Source organism: Gymnogyps californianus, chromosome 1 (assembly GCF_018139145.2).
Source record: "Gymnogyps californianus isolate 813 chromosome 1, ASM1813914v2, whole genome shotgun sequence".
NCBI lineage: Eukaryota > Metazoa > Chordata > Aves > Accipitriformes > Cathartidae > Gymnogyps > Gymnogyps californianus.
In genome coordinates, this window is record NC_059471.1 from 218,086,791 (window position 1) to 218,100,245 (window position 13,455).

Below are 13,455 nucleotides of genomic sequence, written 5' to 3' on the forward strand. Positions count from 1 at the left end.
CATCTGATTCCTCTCCTTCATTTCCTGCTGCTTTCGCCTTATCTCCCTCTTTTCAGTGTATTCCTCCCCAGCTCGGCAGGGCGTGCGGGGGGCCGTGCCCCACGGCACCACGCCGGTGAGCAGAGCAATGTGCCAAGGGCCGTCCTCTGCGGCGTGGGCTGGGGAGCTCCCAGGGTTGGGTTGGCTTGGCTTGGCTTCTCCCTCCTTCCTCCCCTGGCATGCTGGCAGGGTCCGAAGGTGCCGTAACCGTAACGGTGCCGGTGCAGCCAACCGCAAAGTGTGTCCAAAGTCCAGCATACCACCAGCGAGGGAGCAGGATCTGCCGGGGAAAGCTGCGTCGCTCCCTCTGGGGATGGTGCCGAGCAGCGGCAGCCCCTTGGCATCGCTTTCAAAGCTAGGTCCGGTGTGCCGTCACACCGCATGCTGTGTCCAGGGCTGGTGGCGGCACGGTTCATTGGGGACAAGCCCCTTGGCAATGGTGGCTCCGAAGACACCATCTCTGGCCCGGGGATTGCTCAGTCCCCAAAGGCTCGTCACGGGGAGGGTGACCAGGGACGCTGCTGCGCGCCTGCCCTGTGCTCTTGCAAGGCAACTGCTTCGGCCGCTCTTGGGGACAGTGACCGGGCAGGAGGGACCCCTGCCTGGAGCCCTGCCTGGCAAAGCCAGGGGTTGGGGGACACTATTCCTGCCGCTGGCACTCGGGGTGGGGAGGGTGGGGGGATCGCCAGCCTTGGTGGCAGCTCAGTCCCCACCCCGGCTCTTTTCTGGCTGGGACGTGAGCCCCTGCCCGTGCCATCGGGCGATGCACTGCCGTGCTGTGCCATGCCGTGCCACGGAGCCCATCGGGATGCTGCGAGGCGCTGGGGGCTCCCGGGGGCAGAGGGAGGCCTGGGGAGGGTGAGCAGCACCGTGTCCAATATGGATTATCTTGTACATCTTATATATTGCTGTATATAGCTCACTGGGCTCACTGCTGCCAGTCCTGCTCCACGAGCCCCTGCCGCAGAGCTCATGAGGGTGCGGCCGTGCGGTGCGGTGCGGCTCAAGCCCTTCCCCGGCTCCTTCCTGCCCCCGGCATCGTTCCCAAATCCGCACTGCCGTTTCCACTGGAAACCCCTTTTTGCTCAGCCTTTGAAGGGATTTTATCGCCGCGAAAGGCCCCGAGCAGCTGATGGGCAGCGAGCGGCCAGATGCCCGCTGGTTCCCTTTCCTGGGCATCCCATCCCGCAAGTGCTGTTCATCACTGGCTGATAACGAGCTCATCTAACGAGCAACTTTTGTGCAGGAGCCTGCGTGAGCAGAGGCCGTGTACCCGGTTTGCACAGGTCTCTTACTTACAGAGCTCTTTTAGCTTTCTTTTCCCCTCTCGCGGGCAGGGCGGGCAGGGCAGGCGGTGGGCGTGGGGAAGGGGAAGGGGTGCTGTGCACGGCGTTTCGGGGAGGCGAGACCTTTGATGCTTCCCTCTGCGAGCGGAGATCCCCAGGCAGTGCCTGTGGGGCTGCGGGCTCCGATGCTGAGCTGCCTGGCACGGTGTGAGCGGGGCCGGGGGGCTGGCGAGAGGGGCCCAGGGTGCTCGGTGGGGGTGGTCGGCTCGTTGGAGGGACCCTGGCCATCTCCCCCCACCCCGAATTCCCCTCCATCCTTTCCCCTTATAGATCTGCCACTTAAACTGAGGGGAGATGCTCAGCCTGGCACCATGAGGTGACTGCTGTCAGCCAGGGGCTCCCCTCGGGGTTTCGGCAGAGCCGGGGCTGCGGCATTGCTCGGGGAGCCCACCCTGGGGTGCAGGAGCAGGAGGGAACCCATGGATGCGGGCAGGGGGTGCTGGGTGCGCCAGCTTTGGGGTGCCCGCTCTGGAGCAGGGAGCGGGCTGCCTCTCCGCAGGGATGCTCATCAGAGGGTGGTTTTGGGGGGCTCCCCTGACCTGTGCCCCTTCTCTGCCCCCGCTGCAGGACAAGAACAGGAAGCTGAGGCCTCTCTACGACATTCCCTACATGTTCGAGGCCCGGGAGTTCCTGCGCAAGAAGCTCATCGGGAAGAAGGTACGGAGGGGACGGGGGGACGGTGGCGTGGTCCTCGCTCATCCCTGGTGCGGGCGGGTGCTAGCGAGGGGCCGGGAGCCGGTGCTGCCCGTGCCGGTTGGTGCCGCGTGAGTCCTTACGGGTGACCCGGGGCTCTCCGGGGGGAATTGCGGGGTGCACCCAAAGCTGGAGCACCCTTTGAGCTGGCCCTCTGCAGGACTGCAGTCTCGCTTTCAGCTGCACCCATTTCCCAGGAATGCTGTGTACCTGCGTCGCTTTACATTTCCCTTTGTTTGCCCGGCATATTTTTCTAGGCTGGTTTAGAGCAATTCAGGGGAATGAAGAATATAATGTGCGCTTAACTACTGAAGCACATGCTCAGGATGCAATTTTCAAATGCTCATAAAATGGTCAAATAAAATCAATTTCCTTCATAGCGAGGCTGCTCGCTGCTGCTCATTGAGGACTATTTCCATGCCTAATTGCATCTTTCCCTTTCAGAGCCCTGTTTATATATTAAAAAAAAAAAAAAGGGAAAAAAATAGCAGCTTGTGAGACTTTTCTAATGGGAAGTCTGTCACTTGTCGTAGTCAAAAGCGGCTGCGAGGATGTTGTTGGGACTTGTGAAGAGAGCTCCGGTCTCTGAAATGGAAACCCAGTTGTTCCTGGGAGGGTCCTGGCCCCGTGCCAGGCTGCACCTCAGCAGGGTCCCGGTCTGAGCGCTGCCGGCCACCCCGGGGGTTACCGGCACCGGTTTTCCTCCAGCCGCCATCGCTCTGCGGTGCAGCGGAGTGGGGTTTGCTCTCTCCCACCCTGCCATGCTTGACTGTTGCTCAAAACCACCCTTTTTCTCCCCAAATCTGTTTGCGTTCACCCTTGCACACTTGCAGGCAGGAGCCGAGGGCAACGCCTGGCCGGAGCCCCCGGCTCCGGTCACCGGGTCCCCACTGTGGCTGGGGATGGGGCCAGCCCTGCCAGAGCCCTTGGTGCTCGTGGTGCTACTTGCGCCGGTCCTGTGTCCCCCGTGCCCAGTCCCGAGGTGCTGGGGGAGCCGTCCCCATGCGGGGCAGCCCCAGGCCGTCCCCGAGGCCGGTGGCTGCTCTCTGCGTCCCCCGTGTCCCCATGACCGTGTCCGGGCGGCGCGGGCTGCCATGCCAGGGAGGAGGATGAGGGTCCTGCCTTCCTCCCAGGACCCCCAGCATGGTGCTGCGGCGTGAGGCATCAAGCTCAATGCACCCAGAGGGGTGGGCAGCAGGATCAGCCCATCCAGAGGGACAGGCAGGAGCAGGCAGCGGCACACCCTCGCTGCTCTGCTGCCGTTGGACCGGTGTCAGCAGCAGGAGGAGGGAAGCGGGACAGCAGCCAGCTGCCGCCGTCCCCGTGCCCAAAGTGGCTGGTCAGGAGCCAGTGACCCCCAGAAATAGAAGCAAAAAGCCATTTGGCTGCGAGTGCCTCCAGTCTCCATTTTTAAAGCTCCCCATAACCTTGCAGCGTGCTGCTGCGGCACACGCCGGGCTCCTGCCTTCGCTGTTTCGGTAGCCTTGGGAGCCGGGCGCCCGCTTGCCTTTGATGTTGCCTCATTTGCTTTATAAATATTTCCTTTGTCAGCTCCACGTTTTTCACTTCAGATTAATTTGATTGAGGAAAGCGATGAAAAAATCCTTTCCGTTAATGATCAAAACAGTCCCTCGAGGTTGGCGGCGCGTTCTGATTTGAAATGACAGCCTTGCACGGGGTGGCTCGCCCTTGCCTTCTCGCGGCTCGCTGTCAGCATCAATCTTTGCGGCAAAATCCCTCTTTTCCCACCCCCTTTTTTAATGTACTTTTAAAGCCCACCCCGGCAGGGAGCTAGCGACTTCTGAGAGCTGTCTGCTTGCGGGGAGATCAAACGGGGTGGGCTGGCACCGATCCGCAGCGCTGCCCGCGGCATCGGCACGGCTCCAGCACCGTGCGTGTTTGCAGGGGTGCCCTGGGGAGCCCTGCCTGCCCCGGGGTGCCCTGCCTGCCCCGGGGTGCCCTGCCTGCCCCAGGGAGCCCTGCCCATTCTGGGGTGCCCTGCCTGCCCTGGGGTGCCCTGCCTGCCCCAGGGAGCCCTGCCACCCTCCGGAGGATTTCCCTTCCTGCAGAGCCCTGGGGTCGACTGATCTCCTGGATCCTCCGGAGATCCGGATCTCCGGGATCCTCGGGCAGGTCCGGCAGTCAGAGCGGTGCTGACTGCTCCGGCCTTGCTCTTGGCCTCCCCGGCTGCGAGTCCCCACGGGCTACGGTGGCCCCTTGAGCTGGAGCCCCATCGCTGAGCACCTTCTGGCCCCCTTTTCCTCCCCTCTCCTGCATGGGCATGATGGGTGATGGGTGCCGAGCGGCTGTGGCCATGCTGCCGTGTCCCCGAGGAGCGGTGGATGTGGGGACCCTCCCCATCGCAGGGGACTTGAGGTTTGGGGTCTGCCCTGCGCACCCCCAGCACCCACCCCAGCCTGTTCCCCGGGGCCAGGGCTCCCCTGCCCGGCTTGGAGCTGCCTCCTGCCTTCCCGCTGCCTTTCGTTTGCCTGGGAAGAGCTGGCACGGCTTGTCGGCGTGACAAGCCTCGGGAGGGATCGCCGCTGGCAGCTCCTCCGGTGGAGCGTGATCATCCCCTTCAAGATTGATGAATTGAATATTAGGAATAATTAGGCCAGGATGAGGTTTTGGTCTCGCTGCTGGTGCTTCATCAGCCGCCTCCTCGGCTGCAAGCGCCGCGTGTCTGTCGGGCTTGGCCGTGCCGTGCCCGCTGCCTGCACCCCGGGGCTGCCTGCCGGGAAGTGGCTTAGGGCTTGTCTTGTGGGTGCTGTCCCTGCACCGTGGGGACCCTCCTCGTGGGTGCTGTCCTTGCACAGCGGTGACCTTGCCTCGTGGGTGCCCGGTGGCAGCTCCGGAGGGCTGATGTGACACTAGAGGGAGCTGCACTTCAGGAATTGTGGAGCTGGATGTGCCCCCCTTCCATCCCACCCCATCCCATCCCACCCATCCCACCCCATCCCAAGGCAAGCAGCACCCACTCCAGGGAGCGGGACCACTCCGGCAGCCCGGCCACCCCCTGCCAGGGTGACCGCTCACACCCCCATGGCTGTCCTCTGTCCCCCGCCGGGCAGCGTGGTCCCTTTGCCATCCCGGAGCAGCTTTGCTTTAGTATATGGATATGGAGTGGGGTCGGAACAAGCCATCCCTCGCCCCTGGGCGGTGTGCGCTCAGGCAGGGACCTGCTGGGCTTTGCACGTGCGTGTGCAAGACGCTGAGTGTGAGGCTGGGAGCTGCTGGTGCACAGGCTCCCGAGGTACCAGCAACCCCGACTCTCCTGGGCCCGGGTGGCAGGGACTCCCCCGGGACCATCACCTGCCCGTGCCCGGTGCCGCAGGAGGGCAGCCCCTGCCCAGCCCCGGCTGCTCCGGTCCCGGCACAGGGGCATGCGTTTTGCCAGCAAGGACAAAAGTCCTCTGCCTGCGGCGAGCCGTCTGTCCTCAGCTGCCCTCCTGTCCTCATCCTGCCACCTCCCGGTGCGTGTGCTCCGGCTGTGCCGCAGGCAGCGTGCCGTCCGGTGCGGGCAGCGTGCCATCCAGTGCAGGCAGGAGCGCTGTGAAGGCAGCAAAGGGCTGTTTTTGGGGTCAGATGCCTCAAAAGCACCATCTTGGTACGATGGGATCCTGTGAGATCCCATGATCCCCTCTGCTCTCCAGTTTTCGGGTCATTGCCACCCCTACCAGCTCCAGGCAGATGAAATTAATTGGAAATTAATAAATCTTACTGCTGTGTGTTGCTCTCCCAGTATATCACGCTCCTGGCGGCACGGCAGCTCCCATGGGACGTCCCTCTCGTTGCTGGGCCCAGCAGGCAAGCCCTCACCAGTGCATGGTCCCGTGCCCGGCCCTGGCTCTGGGTGGGGAGCGGGAGCCTGGAGCAGCGGGATGGGCTTTGCCACGGCTGCTTTTGTGGGTGTCTGTGGGCATTTCAGGGGAGCAGGAGCTCGGGGACCCGGAGGCGGCTCGGCCGGGGGGTGGCTGCGGTGCCGGATGGTGAGTGTGGCCGTGGCCAGGGGAAGGGCTGCAGTGAACAGGCAGGCAGCAGCCCAGGTCTCCTGCCCTGTGTTCGTGCCCCGCTCTCGCCGATGCCCGCGTGTGCTGGCCCTGGGCAGCAGCCTTGAGGGATGGGGGTTTGTTGGGGCGGGCAAGCAGCCAGCTCTCCTGGAGCTCCCAGGCACCCTGCTGCCTGTCCCCCTGCCCGTCCGTCTGTCCCGCTCTCCCTAAGGGCTTTCCAGCTCTGGCTGCTTCCAGCACGAGCCCCAGTTCGTGGCCGGGAGAGCCTGAAACCCAGCCCGGGGGCAGGGGCGGTTGTGCTCCCCCGGGGCTGCCTGCGCTGGGCTGCCGGACGCTGCCAGCCTGGCACAGCGGACAGAGGCCTTTGCTCTCGCCGCCCGTTTTCCATCGCCTTTTCTGCCTCCTTCCCCGGCCGCTCGCCCCCCGCTCCCAGCCCTCCAGCCCTGCGGCAGCAACGCCGCGTCCTCCCCCCCCAGCCCCGGTGCGCCGCCTCCCCGTGCCGCGGCACAGAGCTGCCCGCGCTGCCCGCCGGCTGCCTGTCCTGCAGAAATGCAGGGGCAGCGCGATAGCTTCCCCCGGGCCCCTGCAGTAAAAATAAACCGCTGCGATTGCTTCCAGAAATAATTCCCTCTGTCCCCCCCCTCCCTCTGGAGAAAGCACCGAAGGGAGAAGAGGAAGAAATATCCCCACGGCCGCCGCGGCCGTTGCCTGCGGCCACCCCTTCGCTTTCGGTTCGTGCGGCACTTATCATGTTAGGAGAGGAGCCGGGCTGTGGGGAACCGCAGCTGAATTCCCAGGGCCCCGGAGATAGATGGGAGTATAATATATTTTCTCTCTTGCCCTTTCATCAAAGCAGCGTAAAGTTTCTAAAGCTGGGATTTTTACGGCGCGTTGCTTTTCCCTTTAACAGACCAGATTTGTTTTTCTTGACTCTTCTGCCGGCTTTCGCCGTGCCGACGCCAGCTCCCTGCGCTGCCGCGGCACGCACCCGGTGCAAGAGCCGCTGCGGCTCCTGTGAGGGAGCTGCGCCCTCCCGGCAGCCACGGGAGTGACCCGGTGTGGTGGAATTTGCCCGGTGGCACGGGATGAACCGGCTGCCGCGGCCCCGGCCCCCACCCCAGCACCCGCCGGCATTCGGCTGCCGTGCCCCGGTATGGATTTGTCTCCCGCGGTGGAATAAATCTCTGGTGCGCGTCGGGGCGGGGACGGCTCCCTCCGCACAGACGCTGCCCATCGATTTCAGCGCTGGGCATGCACCGCCGTTAAGCAGCTTTTTTTAATTATGCCATCGTGCGGGCAATTGAATCGAGTCTAAATGGGTGCTCTTGGCCCTTTCCTCTAATTAGCTGGGGGGGATTAATCATTGGGATGGAGGGAGATGGCACGAGATAACTCAGGGAAAAATATCCCCTGTGCACGGAAGCGGTTCAGTCCCTTCCCTAAGGGCTGCTCTGCAGCCGGCGGGGGGGGCGGTGGGTGGAGGAGTGGCTCTCCTTGGGGTGCCCGAGCACCCAGGGGTGCCCGACGGGCTGCTGCCATACCGATATGGGGCTCTGCGGTGCTCTGGGCTCCCTGGTGCCACCGCACCCATCCCCTCCGCAGGGTGCCGGCGTTCAGTGCCTCCAGCCTCGGCAGCGGGGGCCGTGAGTGTGGTGGGGACCCGGGAAGGTCCCTGGGGACGCCGAGAGGCGGTGACACTGGGGTGAACCCCGTTACCTGCCCTGCAGTGGGCCCCGGGCGGGAGGGCAGCTTCTGCGGGCAAAGACGGGCAGCTTCTGTGGGCAAAGGTGGGCAGCAGCCCCCCCGCTGCCAGGCTGGAGGTGGGAGTGCTCGTTTCTCACCCCCCTGCACCCCATCAACCATGCGACTGTGAGCGGAGGCTTGTGCGGGGCCAGGGCGAACCCCCAAAGCCGCGACGTGCTCCTGATACTTTATTTTATGCCTCTGGCCCCGGGGATAATTTCACCCGTTCAGCCAGCCCCGGTGAGACGTGCGTACCCGGCAGCGCTGCCCGATCCCCGTGCCCCAGCCCCGAAGGCCGGCACCGCGGGGATGAGCATCCTGCTCCTGCCGCAGCAAAGGGGCTCTCGGGTCCAGGCTGGCGCAGAGGGAACGTGGCGCTCCCGCGGCACGAGGACTGGCGGTGCGCGGTGTCCCCGGTGTGTGCCATTAGCCGGTCCCTGGATTGGCGGGGGGGTGCAATCGTGCCGTGCACAGTCGTCCCCGGATCGATGGGGTGGTCGATAATTGGAGACTGGCGGGCTGCGCGTGGCTGATGCCGAGAGACGGGAGGAGGAGTGCCTCGTGCCACGTCTTCCCCCCTCCCGGGCAGGAGGGGTGCGCGGGTGGCCTGCCCTCGCCCTCCATCCCGACGCCTGCACCCATTTATCTGCAAAGCTTCGGCTTATTTTTAACGCCTGGGGATTTGTTAGCGCTGCAGCTCGGGGATGGAGGCTCATCAAAGGGAAGGCTGACAGCGAACTGATAAAACCTCTCATCCGCAAAAGCCTGCGAGTACGAACCCGAGCCCCCAGCGTACCTGGAAAGCAGCAGCTGGGGGTTTCCCTGCAGTTTTCCGGTGCATCCACCTGTGTCTGGTCAGACGGTGTAGCTCAGAGGCACTGGGATGCTTCCCGGGATGCTCCTTTTGGGGTTACCCAAAGCAGCATTCCCGGCGCCAGCACTGCTGGCAGACCAGAGATCAGACCTAGGAAAAACAGAGGATGGAGTTTGACTGGGGAGAACATTTTCCCCTGGAACATCATCCCTCTCCCCGGAGGAGGGAAGGCTTTTGCAGACTTTTGCAGATTTTTGCAGACTTTTGCAGATTTTTGCACTGGCGGGCAATTTTTGCTGCGTGTTACTGGCAGCCTCCGAACACGGGGAGAGCTGGCGGCACGGCGCAGCACGGCATGGCGGCGGCCGCTCGCCTAACGCGGCGATGGTCGGGGCGCAGCCGGGGGTTTTTTGGAAGGTCCGGCTTTCTGCAGAGCGGCGCAGCCGAGAGGAATGGGGACAGTGCGCGGCGAGGGGTGGCTGCTGCTCCCCAGCCACCGCCAGCACCGGGGCAGGGGGAGATGCGGGCGCCGCTGCCCGCACCACAAACAACCGCACCCAGCCCTCGGGAAGCTGTGACCGCATGTGCCCGGTCTTGCTGGCTGCATGCCGGAGCCGGGATCCTGTGCCGAGGAGCGCGCCAGTGCTGGGAAGGCTTTGCAGGGTGCCGGCTCCCGAGCTTCATGGGAACGCACTGCATCATCGCCGCTGCTTTCCGGCGTGTGAAATTGGGGAGGATTTTGCTGTTGAAAGCCTTCTGGAGAGCTGGCTGCTCCCCAGTGCCGAACTTGGGAGAGATCTTCTCCCGACTGTGTTCCGCTTGGAATAAACAGTGCGTGCAGATGCAGACGAGCAGGAGGGGAGAAGTCTGCCGGCACGCTCAGCTCTGGGCGTTGCAGTGGGCTGCAATGGCTCCCTGACAGCAGGGGAGGGTGAAGAGAGCAAATGTGGTTGTTCCTGGTGTAATGACCAGAAATTCGGGGCCATTTCCTCTCCGTGCATCTATTTTCCTCCTTGCCGTGCCTCCTCAAATGGCTCTGCCGGGCACTTCCATTGCCAGGCTGCAGCCCTGAGTTACTCGCTGCTCCGGCAGACCCTGCCGCAGCAAGGTCAGTCCTGCCCCGGGGCTGCTCGCTGGGCTCGGCTGGGCTCGGCTTGGCTGGGCTGGGCTCAGCCACCCGGGGCTGCAACCCGGGGGGGCTCGGTAGCCCCGCTGCTGCCGGAGCCGGTGGGGAGGAGGAGGGAGGGCAGAGCCCCGCGGCCGCTGCAGGCTCCACTTTCGGCACCGGTTGAAGCTCTGCAGGCTCTGCGGGGGCTGCTTTGCAGCGCGGTGGCTTGGAGCATCCCTCGTACCACATCCCGGGCTCTTTACACGCCTTTCTAGGAGGGACCGTGATGGGAGGATCCGGGGAGGAGAGGTGGAGGAGGTTAGGGAAGGGCTTGGCGAAGCCGAAGGCAAACCGAGCTGGCTCCTGCTTGCCGTTCCTAGCAAAGCACCCTTCCTGCAGTGGGACGGGGGGTGAGGCTGGGCTGAGCCGGCACACACGGCCCTCGGGAAGGAAACTGCCTGTCCGGAGGGAAAATGTGACGCTAGATCTTTCCCCCCGGGGGTCCCCGCTGCCCCCGCAGTGCCTCCTGCATCCCCTCACCCCACCAGGATTCGCAGCTCCGGTGGGCACGGCGGCAGCTCTTGCTAATAGAGGCCACGACACGGCATCTATTTAGTGTCCTGCCAAGTCACGGAGGCAGCGTTGGTCCGCCGGGCTCCGTTAGGGATGGGGCGAGCCTTGGGCTGGCTGGCTGCAGCCGGCTGCTCCGGTATCGTTCAGGACTCACCAAGCGGTGTCGGCAAGGAAGGGCTTGGGCTCGAGTGAGTGATCGGCCCCGGCTCGTGCCTGGCAGGGTGGAAGAGCTGGAAGAGGGTTGCAGAGCATCCAGGCATGTAGGACCTGCTGTCCAGCCCCGTCCTCCCTCGCTGCTTTGTTTTATCTCTTACTTCACTTGCAGCTGATGCCATCACCGCTCTGCTCCGGGAAGCTGTGTGCCGGAGCGTGGCACATCTAGAGTCTGCCGGTGCCTCCCCGCGGTGTCCTGCACCGCGGCTGCAGAGCTTTCCCCTACCGGCGTCTTCCCTGGGGCAGCACCCCGAGGCCGGTCCCAGTGCCAGGCTGGGGCGAGTGGGGTGCGGGCATCCCGGGCTCATCCCCTCCCTTGCTGGAGCCTCGGGACCCCACATCAGCCCCCCGCCCCGGGCAGGGGAGAGTGGGCCAGGGGTCAGTGCCGGGAATGCTTTCCCATCCGATGGGGATGGCGGGTGGTGGGTGTGCCTCCCCAGAATGGCACGGCACGGCACGGCATGGCACAGCCTGGCTGGCCTGGGACGGCAGCCCTGGGGACAGCGGTGCAGCTCCGGCACCGGGGCTTGGCAGCGAGCCCCCGTGCTCGAGCTCCCCCCTCCAGCAGCCAGGCTGGAGGAGGTCAGGGTGCAAATGGAGTACATGGGTTTAGCTCATGGGTGGCATCAGCCACGTCCCCGCTGCCCCCGGTCTTGTCCCCGGGAGGGGAGAGGAGAAATAAAATAGGCAAAAATCAGGGCTGTGGGACTGCCCCAGCTCCTTCAAGCAGCCCGCTGCTGCTGCTGGGAGCGGCGGCGTGTTACGGTGCGGCTGGGCACCGACGGCGGCGGAGCATCCCCCGGCGGGGTGTCTGCCCGCACCCATGGGTGCCCTCCCCAAGCTGGAGCTGCAATGGGGGCATGCGCCCCCCCCACCCAGGGTCTGCGGGGCCCCTCCTGCCTGGAGGTGCTCTCTGCAGAGGCAGGGGGGCTCACCCCTCCAGGGAGGGACGGGCAGAGGCGGGGGCAAGGACGGGTGCGGGGCTGCGTGGGCAGCACCCGCGTTTCGGTGCCTGCAGGTTAGAGAGGGCAGGGGTGGGCTCCGTGCCATGCCGGTGATGTCCCTCCCTACTCCCTTCGCTCCAGCCTGGCCCGGGGGGCTCCGAGGGGACCGTCCCCTGCCGCGGGGACACGGGGTGCAGCAGGGAGGAGGGGGCCAGGCTGCGCCGGGTGGGCGCAGAGTGGGTGCATATGGCAGGGGTGGGTGGCAGACCAGACTTGCTCTGCTATAATTACTGACTGAAACGCCTGCGGATCTCCCAGCCTTTCTTCGTCACAAACTCGCAGGGACTATTTTTACCTCCCCTGCGAGCTCGTGCCGCGTGTCAGGGCCGTGAAGGGGAGCTGGCCGCCCCCCCTCCTGCCTCTGGGGCCGGGAGGATGCTCCCGAAGACCTGCCTGCGAGCGCCAGCCTGGCCAGCGAGCCGGGGACCACGTGCTGGGGACCGCATCGTTGGGACCACGATGCTGGGGACAGTGTGCCAGGGACTACGTGATTGGGACCGTGATGCTGGGGACAGTGTGCCAGGGACCACACGCTGGGGGCCCCATCCTGGAGACCACATGCTGGGGACCACAGCATTGGGACCATGGTGCTGGGGACAATGTGCCAGGGGCCACAGGCTGGGGACCACGTGCCAGTGACCATGCTCTGGGGACCGTGTACCAGTCAGCACGTGCCGGGGACACGGTGCTTGGCGCCCCGGGCACCGTTCGTCCTCCTCCTCCAGCCGTGGGCGTGAGCGCGGGTTTTTGGCAGCGATGGCCCCGTGTTTCCCAGGGGCCGTGTCCTCCCTGCACGCCCTCGCACGAGAGCCGGTGGCGAGGCACAGGGCACGTGGGGACAGGGACACGGCTCACCAGCCCTGGCTCGACCACCCTTTCCCCTCACCCCGTGCCGGGGTGCCGGATACCTCGGTGATGAGCGAGGGCGGGCAGGGGCTGGCAGGTCCGGCGCAGCCCGAGCTGGCAGCGGGGGAGCCGGGGCGGGTGACATTGAGCGCGTTGGCTGCACAAAGGCATGTGAATCTCTGTAGTGCCATTCTTCTCGGGGCTGGATCTCCTCCAGGGAGGAGAGCTGGCGGAGTGATTTAATTCACACTGACTGCAGCTGACCTTGGAAATCTGCCGATAGACGGCCGCCATCGACGCTGGCTGGCTTTGGGAGGGAGCGAGAGCCCGCTGCGGGTCCCATGGGTGCAGGAGGGATGGGGGGAGCCAGGCAGGGACCCTGCGCGATCGGCACCCTGCATCCCACCCCGGTGCCGGCCACCCCCTGCCCTCCCGGCCCCTCAGCGGTGCTGGCAGCCGCGGGGAGCTCGGCACGTCGCTCTCTGCGCCCAGGAAGCGCTTTGCTTTTTATACCCCCGTGAAATATTGACCGAGCTGGGGGTCTGCGGGGTGGCAGTGACGGCTGCTTGTGTGCGTGCCTGGTGTCGGACGGACCCAGCTCTGCGGTTGGGTGCCCCAGGGCGCTTTCCCTGCAGCTTTGGGTCCCTGCGGGTGGCACATGGGTGAAGCCGGGCTCAGCACGGGCACAGTGTGGCTCTGCAGGGTGGCTGCGGGAGCCTGGAGCCGAGCCTCAGAGCTGGGTGCTGCTGCTCGCGGTGTCCCCTGGTGCTTCGGGGCCGGGGGGCCGGGTCTGTCATGGCTAAAAGTGGTCCGGCGGGGCTGGGCTGGGACGAGCAGCTCCCCGAGCTTGGGTGTACGGCTGCGGGAGGTGCCTGAGCCGGGGCTGGGGGTGCAGGAGGTGCCTGAGCCGGGGCTGGGGGTGCAGGAGGTGCAGGAGGTGCCCGAGCTGGGGCTGGGGGTGCAGGAGGTGCCTGAGCCGGGCTGGGGGTGCAGGAGGTGCCCAAGCTGGGGCTGGGGGTGCAGGAGGTGCAGGAGATGCCCAAGCTGGGGCTGGGGGTGCAGGAGG

General features: G+C 65.3%; 1 protein-coding gene across 1 annotated transcript in view; it reads left to right on the forward strand.

Moving 5' to 3' along the window:
• Positions 1 to 420: 420 nt before the first annotated feature.
• LOC127023098 (staphylococcal nuclease domain-containing protein 1-like) overlaps positions 421 to 13,455 on the forward strand; it is a 45,614-nt gene continuing 32,579 nt past the window's right edge. The window contains exons 1-2 of the mRNA XM_050907061.1: positions 421 to 528; positions 1,953 to 2,042. Of these exons, the coding sequence (XP_050763018.1) occupies positions 421 to 528; positions 1,953 to 2,042 (198 nt within the window). The remainder of the gene's footprint in view (positions 529 to 1,952; positions 2,043 to 13,455) is intronic.